Source organism: Vulpes vulpes, chromosome 14, assembly GCF_048418805.1.
Source record: "Vulpes vulpes isolate BD-2025 chromosome 14, VulVul3, whole genome shotgun sequence".
NCBI classification, from domain to species: Eukaryota; Metazoa; Chordata; class Mammalia; order Carnivora; family Canidae; genus Vulpes; species Vulpes vulpes.
Genome location: NC_132793.1, coordinates 20,413,271 through 20,440,153, shown reverse-complemented (window position 1 = coordinate 20,440,153; position 26,883 = coordinate 20,413,271). Strand labels below are relative to the sequence as shown.

Below are 26,883 nucleotides of genomic sequence, written 5' to 3'. Positions count from 1 at the left end.
AAAGAAGTATTACGGTAGCCAATGCCTCCCCATCAACTCCCTCAGACATATGTACCCAGAGATTTTTATAGACCTAATCTGTGTAATCAACCAGTGGAGGGTGCTTTTGCTGTGGAAGGAGAGTGGGGAGGTGCACCAAGCCTGATAGCCTGCCCCTCCTTCCTGTGTGCTTGATGTGGGGCACATGGTACCATCACCAATGATCTGGAAGCTGGAAAGAGGCTTCACTCTCTTCTTCCAATTTAAGACCTGAAAGAGAAGGGGAGGACTTGAGGAGTGGCTTGTGGTCTATACAGATGTCAGATGTAAGATTTGGTCTTTGGGACCAGAGTTTAAGATATTGTGTTTTTCCTCAAAGCTTGCCCAGTACCAGGCACTTGGAAGATACTCCACATATGGTCACTAAAGTCAATAGGAGAGAGAACGTCGTGACTGTCCCAAGTGGAAAGGACAACTCACATGGCAGAGAAAGGCATTGGTGGGGATTTAGCAGATCTGATAGCTCTGCATCTCTTTGTAGTGTCTGTGCTGTGGCTGTGACTTTCTATCTGCTCATTTGTTTTCCCTTATGCCCTTGAGCAAAGTTACAATAACTGCTTTAAATCCTTATCTGTTAACTTCAACATCTGGGGGCATCTTGGGGGTAGATCTCTGTTGATTGCCTTTCCTCTTGCTTTTGGGTCCCTTTTTCCTGTTTTTATAATTTTTTCTAGTAAGTTTGGTTTACATTCTGAACATTGTGAGTTAGACTTGTAGAGACGGTTGGTTTTATTCTGTTCCTCAGAATAGTCATGATTTCTTTGTTTCATCAGGCAGTTAAGGTTGACCAAACTCAAACTCTGAACTCAATTTCCCCTGTGTAGGCAACAGCCAAAATCTTTGCTCAGTTCCTTTGGCCTTAGTTGAGTTGCTGGGAATCTGTCCCATAAATGTACCATTCAGGAAGATTTGGGTGGAACTTAAACTCAGAATTTGGGGCTACTGTTCTATGGTTGTTTTCTGAGATACCTTTCCTAACTTTCCAGGCGTGGTTACTGAATTCTGCCCTTTAATTGCTCAGAGCGTAAGAGTGAAGTTGTAGCCACCATGCACATTAATTGGGGCCTGTCCTTGGGGAAAACTATAAAAACATGGAAGTCACCCTTTCTTTCTTTCGAGTGTTGACTACCCTATATTTTCCATATGCTTGTAATTGAACTAATCCAGTGCCTTCCAATAGTGTGTGTGTGTGTGTGTGTGGCTTATAATAGTTATATATGAGAGGGTAGGTCCAATAAGAGCCTCTCTGTCATTACTAAAAGCAGAACCTTTCTGATCAATGGTTTGGTTCATTAAAGGACCCCTCAGAGACCCCTTATTGTACTGCCTAGCACAGAGTAGATGGCAGTAAATCTTTGTTTATTGAACAAATGCATGAGGTTGTAAATAAAAAAAGTGAAAGTGAATAAGCTTGGGGGGCGGGGAGGATTGCCAGAAGAAAATCTTGAGACGAGCTACACCTGGATGACACCAGGTATCAAGTAGGGAGGGTGTTCGGTAATTTGCTGGAGAGAATGGTTGAGTGGAGGATTGCAATAATATTAGGGCCCCAGACAGCTGAGGGTAGAAGACCATAGTGGCTCACAGAGTGAACCTGTATTTTCAACATGAGGAGACACTCAGTTGTGACAGTAACATCACTGTCATGAGGCTATGGCTTACGGAGAACTTACCATGTTCAGTGGAAATCTGCAAGGTAAGTCTGCAAGACCCAAGAGGAGCCGAGGGGAGGGAATCAAAGTGAAGGAACTCTGGCTAAAGATCAAAGAGCAGAGGAGCTGAAGTACTGCAGGGGCAGTCCGCTGCAGCTTGCTCCTCTCTGCATGGTGACCTGGGAGGTCACAGACCCAGTATGAAGAGACTTCAAAGACCACACAATGCACGGAAATGTCATTTACCAAAACTCGGAGCATCTGGATACTTCCTGACTGATTCTACTTCATTTCATCTCTCAGAGAGTAGAGGAGAGAGGACAGTCGCTGGTATGATTCTGTCTCAGGAGCCACTGGGTGAAGTAAAAATGAGAAAGTGCCTACCAAGAGCTGAGCCCACAGGGGTTTGCAAGGCAGGTTTTATGAAATTTAAGGGTGAAATTACAGTTGACCCTTGAACAACACAGGTTTTAACTGCAGGGGTCCACATAACCATGGATTTTTTCCCATACGGTGCAGTCCTGTAAATGTATTTTCTCTTATGACTCGTATTAACATGTTCTCTCTAGCTTACTTTATTGCAAGGATGCAGTATATAATACACATAACATATGAAAGATGTGTTTATATTATGTTAGCAGTAAGGCTTCTGGTCAACAGTGGGCTATGACTAGTTACATTTTTGGAGAGTCAAAAGGAATATGTGGATTTTCAACGGTGTGGGGGTCAGCATTCCTAACCGCTGCCTTGTTCAAGGGTCAACTGTACGTGTATTTCCTGTCTTAGCCTCCAAAAGTAATGATGGCTCCAAAAGTCAGGGAAGTTATGCCTTTAATCAGTTATCCTCACTCTGCATAGATTTTGTTTTTCCTCTTTCATGGGTTCCTCTTCTTGCTACCAGTCAAACTTCCATGGGCCATCTTCCCTGTCTGATATTTTTTCCTTTTCTTTTCAAGTAGGGAAGATATTAAAAATGCTAAACTGTCATGGCAGGCATAGGCCAATCAGAAGAGAGGCCAGCTTCAACAACCAGAATATTAGCCCTTCTTACAAGTTCCTTACTTCTGAGTGTCTGTTTTCTGCTCTTTGAAATGGGACAGGGTTGACACCAGGGTCCCAGAGCTGTTACGTGGAAAGAGCCTGACATGTGAAAGGTATGCCGTGGGTTGAAGCTGCCCTTATTACCCTGCACTCTTTCTTTGGGTTAATTTCATCTACACATTATATAACTTTTCTGAAGTCTATGTTGTTGTTTCTTAAGATTTTATTTAATTATTTTAGAGATAGAATGTGACTCGGTGGTGGGGAGCAGAGGGAGAGAGTCAAGCAGACTCTGTGTGGAGCTGGCGCAGGGCTCTATCCCACGACCCTGAGATCACAACCTGAGCAGAAACCAAGAGTTGGATGCCCAACTGACTGAGCCACGCCGGTGCCCCACATTAAGGCTGTGTTTTACTCTATACTGACTTCTGCAAGTATTTGTTCTACTATAGATACAGCTGTCTAGTTTTTTTAGTCAAAATGCCCTCCCGTCTCCCTGATTACTTATACCAGGTATTATCGGAAATCTTGCATTTCACAAGGACGGTCTTTTAAAGCAGTTAAGATTCTCTTAGGGTTGTTCCTAGTTCTTTCTTCTCCTTCTTTTATGCACATAGACTTAGGAGTTAAGTGGACCTCGGTTCACATCCCAGCTCCACTGCTTACTGGCTGTGCAGCTCAAGGTGTCCGCTCTCTGCCTTGCTCTTCCTTCCTCCAGTATGGGACTTTCTCCTTCAAGTCCAGCACTCTGCTTTTTACTGTCCTCACTTCTTTGGAATATTCTCTAAACCTCAGCAAACAAACAATATGAAAAAACTCTTTAAAATTCCCATCCCTGCTATTTCCAATTGCCCCAGAACACCCCTGGCCCAAAGAGGTGGAGAGAGCTTGCTAGTTTCTGAAGCAGAGAGAGGGGTCTTGTTAGGAAGCAGACCATGGTTGCCTTCCTCCTTTATGTTGGCAGTGGTGTGGGACCCACAATGCTTAGAAGACATGAGAAAGCAATCCCAGGCTGGTAGTAGTGCCTTTGCCCCCCACCCCCTTCAAGAATGGACACCATCCAGTTACCAGGGGAATGTGTATCTCCCACTCACCAGGGACAGAGCTGAGCCAGGTGGCAGTCAGCTGCCATTCTTTGCTTGAGCTGGCTCCACATACTGCTTCCTAGAATTCAGATCTAGTCAATTTAAGGGGATGGAGTGATGAAGTATAGTTCTTCCTTCTATCCCCTTGAAGTTATTAGAGAATAGAGTGAGTTATTAGAGAAATTCCTACTGGAACCTCAAATAGTCTCGATTCTTGTCTATCATGGAGGTCATGGTGATTTTTATATTGTTGTTTGGTTGATATATTGGGCTTTGAGGGGTCCTTCTACTCAATCTGATAACTCTCTAGATGTTTGTGTTTAAGACTAGAGGATTTTGAACAATGGGGCAAAGGCAAGTGTTGAAATCCAAGGTTAGGCAAACATGATGTAGAGCAGAGTTGCACGCTCAGTATACATGCAAGCCACTGCCCACTGCTTTATCCATGGCAGACATTACTAACCAGCCACACCACTCATTCCTCCTGTTGTGAGACACAGCCCCAGAACCCCTCCCTGTCACAGTGCTCCAAGTACCCATCACCAACCTAAGAGTTGGAGCCACACAGGAAAGCTTGGCCCCAGATGTCATGTGGAAAAGAGGGAGACAGAGGATCCAGAGGCCACTCCGGGCTTAGCCAGTGTGAACGGCCATCCCCTGTTTAATAAATGCGTAATCCGGGAGGGCATTTTTGTGGCCACAGGTGGCCTCCTTTAGAAAATGATCCTTCCAGCTGCAAAGGGAATTTTTTTTCTCTCCCTGCAAAGAGAGGGGGTGGACCACACTCCCTCAAGCCTGGAGAAACAGTATGTGTAATTTGACTCCTTGTCTCCCCGGGCTTAGCTGTTACATAAGCTTCTTTAGAAGCCTGGCTGTTGGGTGTAGTAGCACCGTGACTAACTAATGTTCCTAGACCTCATGTCAGCTCTGTGTGTGCCCCATCCTTGGCACTTTCCCTCTGGCCCCTGCAGCCTCCCCCACGCTTGACATTCTTATTGACAAGCATGTGGGCCTCTCTGTGGGTTCAGGTTCTCAGGGAGAAGTTCAGCATGAAAGACTGATGTGTTCCTGGGTTTTCTCTCACCTGTTTGAGCTGTGGTTTCCTTTGAAGTTTTCTTGGAGCTGAGCCTGAGAAAGCGTTCTCACTGTCATAGGCAGAATGAACTCAAAACATCATCCATCAGTATCTACTTGGAATGGCCCTTAAAGGCTATCCAGCCGGGTGGTTACCGGGTCCCAGGCTGCAAATATACGTGATGGAGTACTTGCTCCTAACCCAGGTGATCTGTCTGCCAGACCAGGATTGGGGTTCATGGGCCAATCCCACCCACCAGCCCGCCTGGGTGGTAGGACCTTCTCTCTCAGCAGCCTCATGAGTGGCCTAGCAGTTCCTGGTGTTGGGGACCCCAGCATTATGCCATGGCTGGGCTTTGTTCAGCTGTCAGTGTTAGACAGTTTTTCCTGCCAGGCTGATCCTACCTCTCATTTTGCTTGTCCATGATCCCGACTCTGCCCTCTAGAGACTTAGAAAATAGCTCATGGCTTTTGTTAAGGCCTGGTCCTAGACTGCCAATATGGCCCAGTCAGTTCAGTCAGAGGTCCCCTGAGCTGTTACTACCCCAGTGCTGGACATGATTCTTTTCCTGAGAAGGTTCGAGTTGTACTGATTATTTGATCCTTTCTTGTTCTTCTTGAACTTGTGGGTTTTGAATCCTGACACCCTCCCCTGTCTGGATCCCCCTCAAAGTCTTGCCAAATTGGGTCATAGTAAATGGGCTTCAAGAGACAGTGACAAGTCAGGGCCAAGCCCAAGGCCACCACTTAGAAGCCTCAATGAAGGAGCACAGCTGGGAGAGGCAGACTCGAGGGGCAGGCCCTTGGGGACGTGAGTCCCACAGCAGATTTAAAGCCAGAATGTCTGTCTAGATGACTGTGTTGGAAGTCAAGAAGATATTTTCGGCAGGGGTAGGAGAGTGAGTCCATAAAATTCTGGGAGGATGGGCTTGAGGGTGACAAGACTCATTTCTAACTCAGATATTTGAAGTACCAAAGGCCCCAGAAATCTCTTTGCTCATGAGTACGACATTTTTATACTAGGGCAGGGGGATAATGCTGTTATCCAGAGAAGCGTGTTGTGGGAGGGTGGGAGTGTCCATCCTTTGGGAGAGAAAGTGGGTCCTGAGTAAGATTCAGGGAAGAGGGAAGGCCAGAGCTGTTTATTGTGTTTTCCTCTTCCCCTCGTGCTCAGCGGCTCAGGAAGCACGAGGCGAAAGCGCTCATGGTCTTCCTCTAGACTGCTGCCAATATTGTGTGGAGAAGAATAGCTGAAGAACGAGAAAAAAATCTTAACATTTTCCTTTAACAGTGTGAACTTTGAGACACTGTCTGACTCATGTTTTAAAGACTCTTCAATTTGAATTCACCTTCCTCCGTGTTGTTTTTCTCAAGGCACTAGGCTCCAGTCCAAGGATGTGTCAACCAGCTGCTCCCCTGAGGTCGAGGAGTCCCAGGGCCCACCCCCTTTTTCCCATCTCAGGGGGCAGGGCTGTGACTGGACATAGCTTTGGCTTTCTCATCCTTGCTTGAGGCTGGCCTTCAGCATGGGGGGTGGGGACTGGAGGTATCTAGTGCCTTGCCCCAGCAAGAGGCCACTCACCTTGCTTCAAGGCTCCTTATGGGGTTCCCATTCCTGCAGCCAGAAGAGCAGCATTGCTGTCTGGGTGGGTACTTCTGGCTACGGGGAGCCTAAATTCAGTTCAGCTGGCTTGGATAATAAAGGGGATTTTGTTGGTTTGGATGACCAAAGCCCAGAAGCTCCTGAGTTAAAGGACCCCATTTCCCCTCCTCTGACTCCCAAGTATTGGCTTCATCCAAAGGCTGGCTTCCAGCTGCAACTGGGGTGCATGCTTCCACGTTAGAGGCAATGGGGAGAGAGAGCTACTGAGTGGGATGGTTTAGGTCATGTGCCTCCCCCACCCAATCACCATGGCTGGGCTTAGGCTTTTGCTTGCAGGTTCTGGCCAATCGAGGCCCAGCACAGAGTAATACTACCGGAGCTACAAAGCAAACTGTGTCTTTCAATGGACCCACGCCTTTCTTCCTTTTCTTGCCACCCCAACGGCATATCATTGCCCAACAACACTTCTGTAATGGTCTTCCCTTCATTTTCCAGGAGGAGGGGGTTCTATAGTGTCCTCCCCAGTCCCTCCTCCACCCCTAGCATGCTTCCTCACCCTTTTCCTCCAAGGCTCAGCTTTCTGGAGGGCATTCCCTGCTTCCCTAGATGTTCACTGACTCGGTTTCTCACTCAGCAGACAGCAAGGATGAGCGGATGCACCAAGAGGAGTCAAGCTCAGACTTTGGCAGACAGGAACCAGAGGCTGAATCAAGGCTCACCCCAAATGCCTGTCCTGGCCCACTGAGGTCAAGTGGCTTGGCCTCAGACTTCCTCCTGCCCACAATCAGGGTATTTTGTTTCATCTACCTGACCTCATACAGTCACTTATGGGAAAATTAAGTACCCTGATCTATTTCCCCTTCCTTCTGATTTCTCTTCTCATATCACACACACACTTCCTGGATAATCTCACCTCAACCTGGCCTCCGCAGACTGCTTCCACACCTGCCTTGGCCCCTCCCCTGACGTGCAGCCCCCTGTGCCCAGTGCTCCGAGGGATGGCCTGTATGGATGTTCCGACAAAACACTGGGCTCAGTATCTCTCAATGGAGCTGGTTTTCCTCCAAGTGAGGTCCTCCTTGGGGATCCCCTTTAAGTGTTTATGATGTCGTAGCTCCCCCAGTCCTCACAGTTTGGGCCATGTCCCCATCACCATCCAGGGCTTCCTCTGGAAGTGTGGATAGGTGCACCCAGGTCTCAGAGAGGTCCAGGCCACAACCCAGAGGAGCCAGGACTTCTGTGGGCTGCCCCAGCACAGGCAAGTGCCCTGTCTTGGGGGCCGCCCAGCTGCTGTGTTAGCAGCACGATGGCAATTCTTTAATTAGACCAAGCCGGGTTTTCTCGGACAGGGGAGGAGGAGGTGTGTGGGTCTATTGGGGGAAACTAGGTCACCTGAAAACCAGCAGCCAAGAGGGAGCTGTCCTGGAGCCCCAGCTTCAGGGAACCCAGAGGGGTGAGGCAGGAGGGGCTGGCAGGGAGAGCAGAGTCAGAGGAAAATGTGCTCTGGCCCCTTTTATTGGCCCTGGGGAGGCGTTGTCCTCACCTCGCTCCAGGGGGGCTGGGCAACTGCCCTTAATTCCTTTCTCCCAGAGCAAACTGCCCGAGCCAAGGAGGGCATTGCGGTGAATGCTTCTGTCTGCCTAGTGCCTGTTACCCTGGGGCCCAGGGAGGGAGTACTGCCCTGGGAAGCAGACCTGTGGTTTGAGCGACTGCTCAGTCCCCGTATTCTTGGAGCATGTTACCTTATGCCTCTGTTTTGTCATCCATCCAATGGTCAGAGACTGTGCCTGTCTTCCGCCCTGCTATACCCCTAGCCCTTAGCACAGTCCTGGCACGTGATAGATGCCCAATAAATATCTGTCAGATGAAATAATGAGTTCATATGAGTGCTTCTCTTATAGAATTGCCACTGAAGATCAGTAGCCAGGTGGATTTCCCCAATGCCAATCAATTACAATTTTTGCCAACATTAAATCCCATCATTATTTCTTTTTTTTTTTTTTTTTTTTTGGCTATCACCTTGCTAGTTTTCCACTGATGTAGGTTTATTTAAAAAGGAAATTTTATATCACCACCACAAGCAAACAGTAACTGTGAAAACAAATCCACAGAAAGCAAAATTATGTTTTTGCATTCTATCCCAAAAGCCATCGCTTGCTCAAGGCTGTGAGCTCGAAGCCTGCCTTCTCTTTGTTTATGAGGGAGACTGACATGGTTATAAGGATGGGATGTTTAAGGACTGTTAGTACCCAACTGACACTTTCTTCTGGGGAAAATCCGATAGATTAAAAAAGAAGTGAAGAACATAACTTGCTCTGTGATTTCATGTTATGGTAGATCTTGTTGCATGCTTTTGAAAATTCCCTTGGAGTGGGTTCTCTTTCCACACTTAAGGAAACACTTGGCCGAGATGATGGCTGAGGAGTCCTTAGAAAAGGATTAAGGGCTTTAATTAACATGGTAAGTGATTGGTATGCTTATTCTTATCTTTGGTCTTGGCAGGGTTTGGGTACCTCCCACTTAGTAGGTGATCAGTAAACACTTAGTGGTGCAAAAAGGAGTAACTGAATACAGAATGTTAGGGCCAAAAGCCATCTTGCACAATACTCAGGCCAACCTGGCAAAAGTGGAAACGATGTTCTCCAGCGAGCAATGGAAAATCTGCCACCACTTGAGACCACAAGCGTCTTGCAGAATTGCTTGCTGGACTGCTCTGGAGGATGGGTGTCTGTCTTCCAGGTACACAAACTGCTCCCTCTTCAATGGGGAGATACATAGACTCTCTTCTCTTTATTTCTGGACCTTTGGAAATCACTGTCTGGTTCTGCCTCAGACAGGACTCAAGAACTCAGGTGACCGACGACAGGAGCTAGCAAGTGATGCCAATTAGTGAAGGAGGTCAGGTGGGGTAATAGGGGGGGTACTGTCCCCACCTGAACACCTATCTGCAGATTGTTGCCACATGAGCCCGGTGTGGCCAGGTGCTGAGATGGCCTAAGAAAACCTGAAAATCTGATTTTGGATATTAAAGCTTCAAGTTTTAAATGTTAGCAATAACATTACAGTATTATAAAAACATGATGTGGTCCAAAACCCAACCAACGAACCAGCCAAACTTGATGTGGTGATGTGGACCAGGGGGCTTCCTGGTTAAGTCTGGCCCCAAGCCACAAACTGCTCACCACTGCCTCCAAAGAATTCTGTTTTCTCTGGGGCTGTTTTCTGGGCTGAGCAGCCTCATCCTCCTCAAGCTGTTTGTGGGTATGGGTTCCTAGAATTCCCTCCATGGTGATCAGTCCTTCTGCCAGCCTTTGAACATTGGCAAGCTCCCTCTCAGCCCATGTCTGTCCTTTACATCTGGCAAACTCCTATTCACCATTTAGGATTCAAATCAGTTGTCCCCTGCTCTGGAGAGCTTTAATCATGGCCTCAGACAGACTGGCCCTTCCATGTAGGGTAAATTGCTTAATCTCTCTGTGCCTCAATTTCCTTATCTGGGAAGTGGAGATGATGATAGTACCTATTTAGATTGTCAAGAGGATTCAAAGAATTTGTAGATCCACTGATAGACAGACAGACTGGGGTTTCCCAGAAGGCACAGCTAGTCCCTGATCCATCTGTGAATCAGGCCTTGTCACAGAGCAGGGGTTCATTTTTAAAAATATTTTATTTAGTTATTCATAAGACACATACACACACACACACACACACACACACACACAGAGAGAGAGAGAGGCAGAGACATAGAGGGAGAAGCAGGCTCCATGTGGGAGCCTAATGTGGGACTCCATCCCAGGACCTCAGGATCACGACCTGAGCCAAAGGCAGGTGCTCAATCGCTGAGCCACCCAGGTGTCCCAGAGCAGGTGTTCATTAAATGTTAGATCACTTGAGGAAGTGGGGAGAAGTAAATATATGACCCACTAGCTCCCAGTGAGGTCTGACCATCCCAGTATGATGCGGTTGTGAATTCGATTCTTCCGAACTCCTTACTTTTTAAAAAGGCAACCAAAACATCTGTCTAAATGGCCAAAATGCAAACGTAGTGACAACACCAAATGCTAACAGAAACTGGATCATTCATACATTGCTGGTGGGAACAAAAAATGGTACAGTCACTCTGGAAAACAGAATTTGACAGTTTTTTTTTTTTTTATAAAACTAATCATATAATTACTAAATGATCCAGCAGTTGTACTCTTGGGCATTTACTCCAAAGGCGTGAAAGCTTATATTTACATGAAGCCTGTGCATGAATATAATAGCCCCACACTGGAAACAGCCCAGACATTCTTCAGTGAGTGAATGGTTAAGCAAACTGTGGTATATCCACACAGTGGAATACTATGCAGCAAGAAAGAGGAATGGACTAGGGATACACTCAACAACTTGGATGAATCTCAAGGCACTGATGCTGAGTGAAAAAGTCAATCCCAAAAGGTGACCAACTGTCTGATTCTATTTATGTAACATTTTTGAAGTGACATAATTTTAGAGATGGGGAAGAGTTGATTGTCAAGGGCAAGGACCCGAATGCTTTGAGATGGGGGTTAGGGAATCCTTGTGTGGTGGAACTGTTTGTGTCTTGACTGTGGTGGTGGACACATGAACCTACACATATGATGAGATTGTGTAAAACTAAATAACACATACAAAGGAGTACCTGTAAAACCAGGGAATTTGGAGTAGACTGATAGGTTGTATCAATATCAGGTTCCTGGTTATGATATTGACTCTAGTTTTGCAGGATGTTATCATTGGGATAAACTAGGTAAAGGTTGCATACAACTGCGGGTGAATCTATCATTATCGCCAAATAAAAAGTTTAATTGATTAATTTAAAAAGCATTGCAAGGTATCCACAACAAAACAAAATAAAAAGCAAAAAAAAAAAAAAAAAAAGGCTTGTTTTTTTGATGAGCCTTGCCTTCGGCTTATGTTTACTTTTGACGTCAGATTCTCTCAGACCCTGAGGACCTTTGCCCTCTGAGCACAGCCAAGCCAACCCCTTCCCCATTTGCTTGTCAACCCTCCAGTCTCAGAGCTGGCAGGGACCTGAGGAAGAATCTGACCCAACCTGAGCTCCCAGGGGTCCGGGCTAAGACTGAATCCTGGTTGTTAACCCCTGGAGGATGGACAGTCCAGGGGTGAAGCAGGGAACCCGTAAGATCAGCAATGACTTCTTGAAGCCCAGGGCTGTCCTGACCCCTCGGGATCAGCAGCCATTTCCACATTACCCAAAGGCATATCTGTATCAGTCTTCCTCTCTCTTGCCCAACACCCCGCAACTCTCCACCAGCCTTGTCTGTGGGCTCCCAGATGGGCTGTGTTTACATGTCCCTGCTCTTCTCCCTCCAAGCTGTTTCTCTCTGCTATTAGGTATATAACTTTTTTGGTCAGCTCTTTTTATTCCTGTCAATTCTGGGAGGTGGAGAAAAAATTTTACAGGTGGGAAAACAGGCTTAAAGTGGTTCAAGTAATTGTTCTAAGACTCTTCCCCCGTGTGTCTGAGAGCACATAGGGTCTGTGCTGAATGAAGATAGGGACCAGTTGGCACCAGATTGAAATTTTATTGACTTCATGTCTTCCAGGAATCTAGGAGAGCACAAAGCGTGATTTAAAAAAAATTTTTTAAAGGTAATCCAAAGAGGAAAACTTCAACTAAGATTTTATAGGTCCTAGTAGTTTAGCAATTACCAAACTTTTTGGTCTTAGGACTCCTTTATACTCTTTCTTTTTTTTAAAGATTGTATTTATTTGTTCATGAGAGATACAGAGAGAGAAAGAAAGGCAGAAATGTAGGCAGAGGGAGAAGCAGCCTCCATGCAGAGAGCCCCATGTAGAATTTGATCCTGGGATTCCAGGATCATGCTCTGAGTCAAAGGCAGATGCTTGACCACTGAGCCACCTGGGTGTCCCCTCCTTTATACTCTTAAAATGAAGGATGCCCAAGAGCTTTTGTTTATGTGGATGATATCTGTCAATATTTACCATGTAATAAATTAATACTGAGAAATTTAAAATATGGTATGAATTCCTTTAAAAATAACAGTAAATCCCGTATATGACAATATAACAAGCCCCTGATATGTTATACCAATATAACAACCTTATATGGAATAACAATGTAAGCCCCCCCAGTTAATAATTATGTGGCAGGATGGAGTTGTTAGCTAAGGCTACCGTGGCAACTGTACTGCAATAGATAAGTGTATCAGATCAACACTTTGTATGCCTGAGGCTTACCCAATGTTGTAGGTCCATTCTATCTCAATAAAAAAGAAGAAAGAAAGAAAGAGAAAGAAGGAAAGAAAGAAAGAAAGAAGAAAGAAAGAAAGAAAGAAAGAAAGAAAGAAAGAAAGAAAGAAAGAAAGAAAAAATGTAATAGATAAAGCAAGTGTTTGGAACACAGGGCGAGTGTCACCCGCAGATGGGGGTTTTGAGCCTGACCGCGTGTGCATCTGTCTCTCTCTCCCCGCACAGGCCCCACCATGAGGCCCCAGCCCGGCAGGAGCCCCCGCGCCCCCCTGGCCCCCAGCGCCCCGTGCTAGCCCCCCGCCCGCCAAGGCCATGGCCAGCCACGTGGACCTGCTGACCGAGCTGCAGCTGCTGGAGAAGGTGCCCACGCTGGAGCGGCTGCGCGCTGCCCAGAAGCGCCGGGCCCAGCAGCTGAAGAAGTGGGCCCAGTATGAGCAGGACCTGCAGCACCGCAAGCGCAAGCACGAGCGGAAGCGCAGCGCAGGCGGCCGAAGGAAGAAGGTGTCCTTCGAGGCCAGCGTGGCCCTCCTGGAGGCCTCCCTGAGGAACGACGCCGAGGAAGGTAGGCCCCTCTGCTCCCAATCGTCCGCAGCAGGTGGTCTCCGGTGCCCCCTGCCCCTGCCCTGGGGGGTGGGGAGGGTGCCGGCTGGGCCTGGCCCTGTCCCCATCCCCATCCCTGGTCCAGGTGGCCCCCGCGCGTCCTAGGAAGGAAAGGTGCATCCCCAGGCGGGGCTCTGAATCAATCTTTGACTTTTTTTTTTTTTTTTAAATTTATGATAGTCACAGAGAGAGAGAGAGGCAGAGACACAGGCAGAGGGAGAAGCAGGCTCCATGCACTGGGAGCCCGATGTGGGATTCGATCCCGGGTCTCCAGGATCGCGCCCTGGGCCAAAGGCAGGCGCCAAACCGCTGCGCCACCCAGGGATCCCGACTTTTTTTTTTTTTAATAAAAACCCCACCCTTTGGCTAATGAACACTAATTTTCCTTCCTGCCAATGAGTGTCCACCGACATCCCGCTTCCTGCGCATTACTATTCTAGATGTGGTGGACAAATTGGATCTGGTCTTGCACCTCCAAGAGCTCACTGCTCAGAGGAGCTGGCATTTCTTAGGCCTTGGCTCTGTGCCAGACCAGCCGTGCTGGTCGCTGAGTGTGCTGTTGGGTCTTCTGGGCCTTGGCAGTGGATCTGGAGGGTGTAGAGTGTGGTTAGTAGCGCAGGCCTGCTCTTAGACTGCCCTCCCTTAGGAAACCGGTGTGTCGGTTATTCCCAGTGTGGTTCTGGCCAGTAGGCAAGTCCCTTGGGCTTCCTGTACCTTAGTTTCCTCCCCTGTAAAATGGGGATAGACAGTAGCATCCACCTCAGGGGCTTGCTGTGAGCATTAAATTAGGCAATACCACTGGGCAGCCTCGGTGGCTCAGTGGTTTAGCACCACCTGCAGCCTGGGGTGTGATCCTGGAGACCCAGGATCGAGTCCCACGTCAGGCTCCCTGCATGGAGCCTGCTTCTCCCTCTGCCTGTGTCTCTGCCTCTCTCTCTCTGTGTCTCTCATGAATAAATAAATTGAATCTTTAAAAAAAAAATTAGGTAGTACCCCTAGGTTATTGGACATGCCTGGTCGCTCCTACTGTGTGAGTGTGTTTTACTTTATTATATTATTACTGTATTTTATTTTATTATATTTATAGAATGAATATGTTTATATACATATTTGTATATATAATGTTTGTATAACATTTATATATATATATAATTGTTTATATTAGAGCATCCATAAAGTTTTGAAACAGAAGAATGTATATGCAATGTTGCCTAGGACATTTTACTCTATTAAAGTGAATTAATAAATAAACAGGAACACATATACACACTCAAAATCTGTTTCCAGATTTTATGGATACCCAGTACTTGTTACATTTTATTCAATTATGTTATTATATGTTTCTCAATCTAGATCTATGATACCCCAAAGGCAGGCATAATAAGCACCTATTTTACAAATGGGGAAACTGAGACCCAGAGAGGTTCAGAACCTTGACCAAGGTGGCAGAGCTGGGACCAGAAGCCACAAGATCCAAGCTCTTGTCACTGACCTCATGGCCTTGTAGGTTTGTTTCCTGTTATGGGAATGGTTATGGGATGGAGGATCCGTGATTTGACCAAAGCTCCCTTCTCTGAGCATGCTCTGGGGGGGTCTGAGGTTTGAGTATGTGTCCTGTGTTCCCCTCAGCAGCCTCCAGTCCCCTCCCTGTATAGGAGTCCTTCCTGGCTGTCCCTGGAGAGGCCTGGCTAGCCGTGTTTGCAGGGTCCCTCTGGCCTGCTGCCAAACACCCTCCAGACATGCGGTGCTAACGCAGTCGTTGAGAGAGGGATGGCACTTACTGCACTAGAGGGTGTTGGGTTTTATGCACATTGCTCCTCAGGGTCTAGCTGCCTCTGAGAAGCATGGTTCCCCTTCTGCCCTGGTTACGGAGAGCTCTGGGAACTGAGCAGAACCATTCCCAGAACTACTCAGCTGGAAACAGCGCAGCTGAGAGCCTGGGGTGAGCGGCCCCCCCGGGAGAGGCAAGCAGTGTCGGGCTCGGGGGCCGGCCCTGCGAGACTCCTTCCCACAGGAGACTTGCTGGGTGACGTGCAGACCCAGCCTGCTCAGTGGGTGGCACATCAGTGATGTCTAATTTGGGTCGTGGGCGGCGGTTCATCAGCTCTTCTTTTGCCACTCATCTTTTCCTCCCTCCTTCCCTGACAAAGCCCGGTTCCCCTCCCTGAAGGGACTCTGAGCTGGCTGACAGCTGCTCCGGAACATCGGCGCCTCCCCAGCCCCAGCGTGGGCCCCACACCCTCACAGCCTCCCACACGTGCTGGTGAGAGGGGGTGCCGGGTGGGGCCAGGACCGCAGGCCCCCTTGGCCTTGGCGTGGGACCTAGAGTGGCTTGTTTCATCCCCCCGGGTCCAATTTCTTAATCTGTAAGATGGAGTTTTGCACCTTGTCTTTAAGGGGCGTGGCAAGAATTAGACAAGACCCCAAAGGTGACAGCTCTTTGAGAAGTGACCCTGAATGCTGCATCAGAATGGTGACCATTTTAGCACACTTTTCCTATGTATTTTTTTTAACAGATTTTGTTTTAAAGAGCCCAAATATACACAAACACATTCTCTGATGAGGGACTTGATCCCAGGACCCTGGGATCATGACCTGAGCCAAAGGCAGATGCTCATCCACTGAGCCACCCAGACGCCCCGGGTGGTGACCTTTTTAACACCCTTTTCCTATGAATTTTTTTTTGGGGGGGACAGACTTTGTTTTTTAAGAGCCCCAATATACACAAACACATCTTGTAAAAATCAACACAGAAGCGTACAGAGTAAAAAGTCACTCCCTCCATGCCTTCTTTCTATTTGATGTGTTTCCTTCCAGGCATTTTTCTTATTTGCCTGTGTTTTTGTCAACTTGAAGAAACAGAGAGTCTAGCTGGAGTTTTTAATTTTTGTTTTGTTTTTACATAAGTGATGACATGCTGGATGCAATGTTCTGCAGTTTTTTTTTTTTCTTCACCCAACAGTAGATCTTGGAAGTGTTTTCATGCCAGTACCATGGAATAATACAGCTGTGGTCTTCGCTTTAAGTGCTGTGTAGTATTCCATAGTATGGATGCAGCAGAGATTATGAACTAGTTCCTCAGTGATGGGCATGGAGTTTTTTTTTTAAGATTTTATTTATTTATTCATGAGAGACAGAGGGAGAGAGAGAGAGAGAGAGAGGCAGAGACACAGGCAGAGGGAGAAGCAGGCTCCATGCAGGCAGCCCGACGTGGGACTTGATTCTGGATCTCCAGGATCACGCCCTGGGCTGAAGGCAGCGCTAAACTGCTGAGCCACCTGGGCTGCCCGGCATGGAGGTTTTTTCAGTAGTTTTGCTTTTGCCCAAATGAACCTTTTGTGCACACAGGTAGATACTGATTCAGGACAGATGTGGGAAAATGGAAGTGTTGGATGCTAGGGTACGTGTATTAAATTTGAATGAGAAAGGTGCTGCCCCCCTCAGCTGGTCCCTGGCTCAGGACAGCCAAGTGAGAGTGGAGGGCCAGAGCACTGTGTGCTGTGCGGGGTGGGTAGGGGGGAGGTCCCCCTGTAGTCCACAGGTGGCTGGGTTTGGGCAGGGTGTGAAGCTCCCATCAGTGAGCAGGCAGTGTGGCCAGGCTTCGCTCAGCTCCCTGGCAGCATGACAGCCCGCTGCTCCCAGCTGGCGGGGATGGTTTCTGTGTGCTGGCGGAGCTGGTGTTGGGGAGGCTGCAGGGGCGTTAGCTCGCAGCGGGATGGGAATGGGGGTGGCAGCTCCCCCGCTCCCTTGAGCTCACAGCAGTGGCTGAGTCAACCTCCTCCACCTGCCAGGGCAATGTGAGTCGACCCAGAGAAAGGCAGAGCTGGAGAGGGACTCATTGTATTTCCTTCTCTGGCTCTGCGTTGTCTTTGCACTGACATCCGGGCACCGGGGTCCCTCTTTGGCCTTGGACCTGCCTGAACCCCACCCTCTGTGCCCACTGCCGAGCATCAGCCCATGCTCCAGTCATCTCCAGCTCCGACTGCCTCCCACATGCTCTGTGTTCTCCTACCTCCCTGCCTTGGTATTTGCAGTTTCCTCTGTCTGGAACACTCTTTCTCCTGACTCCTATAACCCTAGGGGTTGGATCTTGAGTGACCTTCCTGGGGAGCTATCTGCGAGCCTTTTCTGCACCCCACCCCATCACTAGTTAGAGCAGTAACTCAGGACACAGCTGACGTTTACCGAGAGGCAGTGCAGTGTCGTGGGGAGGAGCACGGACTCCAGAGTTAGTTCTCCAGGATTCAAATCCCAGCCCTGCCATGTACTAGCTGTGCAACCTCGGGAAAGTTACCAGAGGCCTCAGTTTCCCCATCTGTGAAAATGAGGATAGGGTAATACAGCTGCCTCAGAAAGTTGCTGTGGGGTTAAATTGAGTTTACGGATTTGGAGTGGTATGGGAAGGAGTAGATTTAAGTGCTAGAAATTGTTGCTATTTTGCATTATCTATGATCTACACTTACATAATCTGTTACTAGTGTACACACGGATTATTATCTTTACTGTTATTTATTGAATGCTTACTTTGTATCAAAAGTTACTTCTTTAATCCTCACTACAACCCTCTGAAGTAGAGAGTCAAAACTCATTTTTCAAAACCAGCTCTGTTGGGGTTTCGTTTACATATCCCAAAATTTGCCCACTTTAAGTGTGCAATCCAATGATCTTCAGTAAATTTACAGAGCTGTACACCCATCACCACAACCCAGTTTTTGAAGGTTCCGTCACCCCCCAAGGAAACTTTATGCCCATTTGTAGTCATTCCTGGTTCCCACCCCACTCCCATCCCTAGCAACCACTAATCTGCTTTCTGCCTCTATACCTTTGCATTTTCTGGAATGTTCCACTTACATGGGTTCATCCAATATTTTGTGATTGACCTCTTTCATTTAGAATAATGTTTCCCAGGTGCGTTCAGGTTGTGGCATGTGTCAGGACTTCATTTCTTTTATTGCCCTATAGTATTCCATTGTATAGATATGCCACATTTTGTTTACCCATTCACATTTGGATTGCTTCCATTTTGGGTTATGATGATTAATGCTGCTAAGAACATTTGTATGCAAGTCTTTGTGTGGACATATGTTTTTATTTCTCCTGGGTGGTTACTTAGGAATGGAATTGCTAGGTCATATGGCAAATTTGTGTTTAACATTTAGGAACCTACTAACCTGTTTTCCAAAATAGCTACACCATTTTGTATTCTCAAACCTCATTTTACAGATGAAGACGTCAAAGTTCTGAGAGTCTATGCCACCTGCCAAAAATCTCACAGGTTTTTGGTGTCAGGTCTGGGACTCAAACCCACATCTGATATCTCCGAAGCCTGTGCTTTTTTTTTTTTTTTTTAAAGATTTTATTTATTCATGGGAGACACACACAGGGAGGCAGAGACACACAGGCAGAGGGAGAAGCAGGCTCCCTACAGGGAGCCTGATGTGGGACTCGATCCTGGAGCTCCAGGATCATGCTCTGAGCTGAAGGCAAACGCCCAACTGCTGTGCCACCCAGGTGTCCCCAAAGCCTGTGCTTTTAACTGCCAGGCAGTCCTGGCACCTCCTGCTTTTGGTTTTCCCTAGGAAATAAGAGAGCCACTCACTTGTGGTTCTGATCTGTGTCTCTTAGGGCCTGAAAGGCTCGCTGCTTCTATTAGCCTTTTAGGCCCTTGGTACGGGGGAGGGGAGGGTGATGTCCTCTCATCCTGAGCTGTAACCTCTTTCCACAGCCAGCCTTGGTTCAAATCAACAACATTTGTTAAGTTGTCAGGGCTTCTGTTCTTTCAGAACGTGCAGGGTTTTCTTTATGGAAACTGTTCACATTCCCAAAAAAGTTTGAGTGATTCTTCTATAGCCTAATTTTAACTCTTCAACTGTTATTCTCATGGTAAAGTTTTTCAAACTTTTTTTTTTAAGCAGTGGAAACTTTTCTGTATGTGAAATTATGCAGAAACTCAGTATGTAAAAAGAGTGAAAGAGCTATTCTGGCTGAGGCTGTATAGGGTGGGGGCTGTGGCTACTGGACCCTCACTCACCACCCACCCTGCAAAACACAGGTGCATGGCAGTCACGGGGCTCTGTATGTCGTGCTTAAACCGTCAACTCATCCAAAGGACTCATAGGTCTGACTTTCGCTTTTGATGATTTTGAAAAGGGAAGTTTCTTTTCTCTTAGTTATAAAAATCATTCATCCTTGTTGTAGAAAGTTGTTAAAATACAGAAAAAAAACCATTAAGAAAATAAAATCACAGGTACCCCCCTTGAACAGCAACAACTACTGATAATATTTTGGTCTTCTATTACTCAAGGTCCTAGTAGGAAAGAAATGGTGCCCTCACATGGGGTAATTTGAGAAAAGTTTAATAAAGGGATAGTTTCCAAAGAGCTTAGGGCAATAGTCCTCAACATTTTTGGTCTCAGGGTCCCTTTATATGATTAAAAACTGAGAACTCTTTTTTTAAAAGATTTTATTTATTTATTCATGAGAGACACAGAGAGAGGCATAGATATAGGCAGAGGGAGAAGCAGGCTCCCTGAGGGGAGCCCGATGTAGGACTAGATCCCAGGACCCCAGGGTCATGACCTGAGCCAAAGGCAGATGCTCAACCACTGGGCCATCCAGGTGCCCCCAAAACTGAGAACTCTTAAGAGCTTTTGTTTAACTGGGTTCTTTATTGATATTTATCATATTAGGCTGAAGAATTAAAATAAATATGTACTCATTAAAACATAAAAATAAAACCATTATCTGTTGTTTTAGTTATCTATTGCTGCGTAGCAGATGGGCTCAACATTTAGCAACTTAAAACAATAGACATTTATTGTCTCACACAATTTCTGTGGGTCAAGAATCCAGGGGCAACTTGGCCTGGGTGGTGGTAGCTCAGGATGTCTTCTAAGGTTGCAGTCAGCTCATGGTTTAATGGGGCTGGAGTATCCGCCTCCAAGATGACATACTCAACGTGGCTCTTGACTAGGAGGCCTCAGATTCTTGCCATATGAGCCTCTTCATAGGCCCACTTGAGTGTCTTCTGAACATGGTGGCCGGCTTTCTTCAGAGCGAGTGATCCAAGAGATAGAGTAAGGACGAAACCACGATGCTTTTTATGACCTAGACTTTCAAGTCATATATCATCACTTCTGACATATTCTGTTTGTTAGAAGTGATTCACTAAGTCTAGCTCACACTCAGTGGGAGAGGAATTAGGCTCCACCTCTGGAAGGGAGGAGAATTTGTGGGCCTGTTCTAAAACTGCCACGCATGGTAACATAAATATTTTTATGAAAATCCTAATATTTTTCAAAACAAAAAAAAATAGAGTGGTTTTGTTTTATACTTTTGTAAATCTTTAGGAGGTCGGGCTTAAAAGAAGAGAGCTGGATTCTCTTATCTGCTTCTGCGTTCAATATGTTGCGATATGTTATTTTGGTTAAAGTAAATGAGGAAACTCTTAACTCACATAGATATGTCACTGGAAAAGAGAGGAATGTTTTAATTGCCTTTTCAGATAATTGTGGATATTCTTTGATATTGCAACCAGATTCAACAGATGGTAGCTTCTTAAAGATTAATCCCAACGTAGAATCCGAAACCATATTGATTTTTAGCTTTTTTTACTTTGTTACATTAAAATCTACTGGTGGTCTTGCATTTTGAAAGGTTCTTTTAGCCATGCCTACTTTTAAAAAAAGTGATGCATTTGTTAGAAAAATACTAGTTCACTTTTTAAAAATATTGTGCCCAAAACACAAGCAACAAAAGGAAAAATAAACAAGTGGGACTGTATCAAACCAAAAGCTTCTGCACAGCAAAAGGAAGAGTTAGCAAAAAAAAAAAAAAAACAAAAAAACAAAAAACTACAGGGTGGGAGAAAGTATTTGCAAACTGTATATCAGATAGGGGGTTAATGTCCAAAATATATAAGGAATTCATACAGCTCAATAGCAAAAACCCAAATGATCCAATTAAAAATGGGCAGAGTACCTGATGATGTTTTCCCAAAGAAGACATACAGAAGGCCAACAGGTATATGAAAAGATGCTCAACATCACCAATAATTAGAGAAATGCAGATCAAAGCCACAATGAATTATCTATCACCTCATTTAGGACATGGAAGAAACTTGATGGTTTCTTTCCTGTAGTAATAGCAAGGTAGATGGAGCAAAGAAGCAAACCAAGAGAAAACCCTGGGATGCCTCAGTAGCTACATGTTGAGCCAAGAAGAGAAGAAGACCAACAATCACCTGCCAGCGTGGAAGAAAGACTACTAGGGCGATGTGGCATGTCAGAAGCCTAGGGAAGGAGACATTTTTAGAACAAAGGTCTGTCAGCTGAGCCAGATGTGGCTTAGAGGTGGACGGTTTTATATCGTCTTTTTTTTTATATTGTCTTAATATAGTCTTTGCAAAAGAGACTTTTTAAAGATACGATGAATATTTAATGTATGTAAATATCTTTACTATCATTAATGTCTTTGTAATTTACACTGTCTCTGCTTCTGTGGTTTTTATTTTCTTGCCATATCTGTGAAATGTTTTTTTTTTAAATGGTTTTTTTTTGTATATATTTTTATTGGAGTTCAATTTGCCAACATATAGCACTTGATGGGATGAGCAAAAGAGATTTTTAATGACAACTTCCTAGTCCCCTGTCTGAATGTACCATTATTTACATAACCACTCCCCTATGATTGGATTTTCAGGTTGTTCCCCACTTTTGCTACTGCAAATTATGCCACGGTGATTATCACTGTATTTGGTCACAGCTTTGATTATTTACTTGGGTAAATTCCTCAAGGCTAATAAACATCTGCAAGCAAGGCTTTGGCAGAAACTGCTTATCCCTCCCAGCCTGTGTGCCAGGCCCACCTCGCGTCTGCCTTGCTCATCGACACTTCTCGATGACACAGAAGGCATACCTTTGCTGATAGATTCAATATATGGGAGATAATCTTGTTGTCTTAATCTACATATAACGAAGAAGCTTAAGGTTGAATACCTATTCATAATCTTGCTGGGCGTTCATTTCTTTATTTCTCTGAGTTGTCAAATTTTTTGGTCCATTTTTCTATTAGTTTCTTTTTCTTATTGATTTCAATGAGTGGGTAATATTTGCATGAGAGAAAGGGAGGAGGAGAGACAGAGCATGAAAATGCAGAGGAGGATGTGGGTTATTGTCATGTATGGTGCACATGCTTTCTGCAGAGTGTGTGTGCGTACGTGCTGTGTCTGTCTACCATTCTGTTTATAGATCATTTTTATGTAGTTAAATTTAATGATATTCTCTTTTCTCCTCCTTCATTATTTTGTCCTTTGCTTTTTTATTCCTCTAAAACAGGAGCCACAACCTATGACTTGGAGGCCAAATCTTGTCACCCTCTGCTTTTGTAAATAAAGCTTTATTGGAACACAGCCACACCTAATCATTTATCTATGGCTGCCTTCACACTGCAGCAACAGGGTTGGGTAGTTCATCAAAGATGAAAATATTTACTCCTGCCCTTTACAGGCAAGAGCTGACCTTTGCTCCAAAGTGTCTCCTCATCCGGTGATGCATATTAACCTACATGCTCTTCTAGATTTTTGTGGCCTTATGTAAATAAATTAAACATGTAGTTCTTCTGGAATTCACTTTAGTGTGAGGTAGTCAATGAAAATCTATCTCCATTTTGTTTCCGAAGCATTTTCAGTTGTCCTGTCTCCTTCTCTCCCCGTGAGCTTGCGATGCCATGCTCATCCTCTCGAGCCTCATCTGAGAAGAAGGGTAACCTTCTGAGCTGTTTATTGTGTTCCCACAATCTGTTCCTCTGCCAGTTACACACTGTTTTGATCCCAGCTTTCTAATGTGGCTTAATGTATGATAGAACGAGTCCTTCCTCAAATTGCTCTTCTTCTACAAATGTTTTTGGTTATTTTCAGCTGTTCACGTAATACTTAAGAACTTTTGGTCAGGTTTCCCTCCAGAGCTCAAAAATAGATTCCTCCGAAATTGATTAATATTATAAATGGGTGTAGAGTTTTGGTTTTACAAGATGACAAGAATTCTAGAGATGGATGGCAATGGTGGTTGGACAGCTATCATCATTATGAACATATTTAATACCACTGAACAGTACTCTTAAAAGTAATTAAGATGGTAAGTTTATGTGTCTTTTATCACAATAAAAAAATGAAAAAAAAAAAAAACACCAAAGCCACCCCCTGGAATTTAGCCAGGGATTGAAGGGAAGGGAGAAAGGGAAGTTATTGTCTCACGGGTATAGAGCTTCAGTTTGGAAAGATTAAAAAAGCTGTGGTGGAAGGGGAGGAGGGCGGGGGCTGGGGGAGAATGGGTGACGGGCACTGAGGCGGACACTTGACGGGATGAGCACTGGGTGTTTTTCTGTATGTTGGTAAATTGAACACCAATAAAAATTAATTTATAAAAAAAAGATTAAAAAAGCTGTAGATGGATGGTGGTGATGGTTGCACAACAGTGTAATTGTACTTAGTGCCACTGAACTAACTGTACAGTAAAAAGTGGCTAATATGATAAATTGTATCTCCTGTATATTTTACCACAATTTTAAAAAAGATTTTATTTATTTATTCATGAGAGACACAGAAAGAGGCAGAGACACAGGCAGAGGGAGGAGAAGCAGGCTCCATGCAGGGAGCCTGACGTGGGACTCGATCCCAGGAATCTGGGATCACACCCTGAGCCAAAGGCAGACGCCCAACCACTGAGCCACCCAGACATCCCTTTTATCACAATTTAAAAATTAATTTGGGCCAAACTAATATCCTTGTCATGAGCTTTTCTAAGCAGGCAAATGATACATGTCTCTACTGGGCAAGTATTCCTTTATGTCCTTTGGGAAAACTAGAGGGGTTTTGTTGTTGTTTTCCTGTAGGGTTTTTTTGTTATTGTTGTTTAGTTTAGTTTTGTTTTGTTTTACCATATAAGTTCTGTTTATTTCTTGAAAAGAAGTCTTTTAGTTTTCATATATTAATTTTGTAGAAAGCCATTTTATGGTCTCATTTTTTTTCAGTAGGTTCTTTTGGGTCTTTTGTGTAGAAAGTAACATTATTTGCAGATGATAAGGTTGTCTGCTCATTCCAGTGTCATGCCCATAGCCTATCCTCCCACCTCTTCTCTCTGGGCTAACAACTCTGGTTCCTTTTACTGACTTTTATAAGATGTGACTTTGAAATTCGTAAACATGCTTTCCTTTTTCTATAGCTTTCCTAAAGCCTGGCCTGGCTCCCCCTAGGGTGAATGGAACTGTCAGTTTCCTCATTCTGGTTGAGTTTGTCTATTAGTATGGCCCAAATTTCCATTGGCTTTTTGGGCAGCCACTGTTGACTCACCTGGAGTTTATAGGAAATTAAAACCCCCAAGTGGGTGTCCTGTTAGTGAACTTACATCTTTCCCATCCTCTTCTTATGCAAGTAATTAAAAAAAAAAAAAACCCGACTGTTTGTTGAGGTATGTTCTTCATACGGAAAAGGGCACAACTGGTTCCACTCTCACGTGTCACATGTGCCTACGTAACCAGTACTCACTCGGATTGAGAAACAGAACATCACTGGCCCCCCCCCCACCCCCAGAAGCCTTCCTGGACACACAGGTAATTTTCAGCACTGAACTCGAGACTCTAAATTTATCTTGTCGAATTTTGAGCCCATTATCCACCTGCTCAAATAATTTGGACTTTGAATGATGTAGTGAGATTTCTGTGTTACCACGGCCAGGAAATCCAACTCAAACTAACTTAAGCACATGTGGATACAGGGGGCTACCAAGAAGTGTCTCCAAGTAGATCACTGTGAAGTTACTCCTCCCAAAACACATGGCCTGACACTTGGAGATATGTTGTGCCCGTCCCAACAGAAATTGGGATGTGGTTACCAGAAGGAGGGACAACGGATGATGGGCCAGCCATGATTAAGTATGACCATCTCAGATGAAATATTCATCAGCAGTTTCTATTCCGTGCCATTCACAGATGCAATCGACATTTGCCTTCTACTCCAGAGTTGCTCAGTAGAACTTTTTCTGATGATGGAAATGCACTGTCCATTATGGTAGTTGCTAATCACATGTGGATCTTGAGCACATAAAATGTGACTAGGAGACTAAGGAACTGAAGTTTTTATTTTACTTAATTAAAATCATTTAAGTAGTCACCTGTGACTAGTTAGAGGCACTGTATCAGAAAACACAGTCCTGGATCCTATCCAAATACCTGATTAAAAATGTTGAATCTCTTCACTGAAAGAGCCTCTGAGTTCTTTGGCCAAAGACAGAGCCTAGGGCACAACCCAAAGACCCCTCCATATTAATGTATCCAATCAATCATTACCTATTAGGGATAGTTGTTCAATTGAGATGAATTTAACTATACTGTTTTTGTAGTTGGTATGTGGGAACAATAGCAAGAGTCTCCACTATAAAAAAAGAGCCTTCCTGTCCTACATAAACTTGGAAGAAATTTTCTCTCTGAAGATTAAATTAAAACAAAACATGTAAGGGATCAGAGAAGAAACTCATGCAGGGACATTCATGGAACACAGTCTGGACATCTTCAGACTAGCACTGGTGGTTCAGTAGTGAACAGGAGACTGGGTCAGGCTATAATGGAGCTCACAGTCTAGCAAAGTCAGTTTGAAGACAGCACAGTATTAATACTGTGATCAGGAGATCATTGATGAGCCAATCCTAGTATCCTAGTATTGCCTAGTATAGGCAATATAGATGCCTATATACTAGGAGATCATTGATGAGCAAGGCCATCTAACCATCTAAATGCTGTCCAGGGGAGAGGACAATGTGAACAATGACTTTGAAGATTACATCCCCTTGCTAAGGGCATTGTGATTATGGAAAAAGAGACTTCAACCCATCTTGACATAATGCCATTAAACGTGATGATTACGTACGTCCTTGCAATCCTTTGATTATAGCTTGGCTTCCCAGTTATTCCTACAGGTGCAGAATGAGTTGACCATGGTTAAGTGAATTTCTGGTGTACAAGATAATTCCTTTTCTCAAGTGAAATTGCATTGTGGTTTTATTCAGCAGCCTCCTATGTTCAGATCGTATGGGACTACTCTTGGGCAAAGAAACCACTTGTGGTAGGTAAACCATGGTCAATCATGGTGAACCATGGTCAGTCACCAGGAGGATGCCATCTGGGGGACACAGCCAACTGGAACTCTCCTGGAACCTCCTCAAACCCAAAACACCATGACATTCCCCATGTAAGGAAAATGTAAGGAAATATGTGAGAGGCCTGTCAAATGCTCACTGGAGTCCGGACAATCCCTACCTTTAACATTTCTCAGTCTAATGACCTTGTTGAGATTGTTGAGATATTTGGGATGTGACTTATTCTTGCTTGGCTTCTAACAACTACTGTTTCCTTTGTAATGGAGTGAGAAGATGGTCAGTATTTCTGTCAGAGGAACTCAGAGGCTCTTTCAATGAACAAATCCTAAGCTCTTCTAAAACAATCACCAAGGCCAAAGTCATTAAATAACCCTGTGGAGGAA

General features: G+C 45.1%; 1 protein-coding gene across 4 annotated transcripts in view; it reads left to right on the top strand.

The window, feature by feature from the left end:
- The window catches only part of PPP1R16B (protein phosphatase 1 regulatory subunit 16B), a 94,368-nt gene that overhangs the window by 13,345 nt on the left and 54,140 nt on the right, over nt 1–26,883 (top strand). For all 4 annotated transcript variants that reach the window (XM_072735861.1, XM_072735863.1, XM_072735862.1 and 1 more), the window contains exon 2: nt 12,978–13,314. In XM_072735861.1, the coding sequence (XP_072591962.1) occupies nt 13,065–13,314 (250 nt within the window). In that variant the 5' untranslated portion in view covers nt 12,978–13,064. The remainder of the gene's footprint in view (nt 1–12,977; nt 13,315–26,883) is intronic.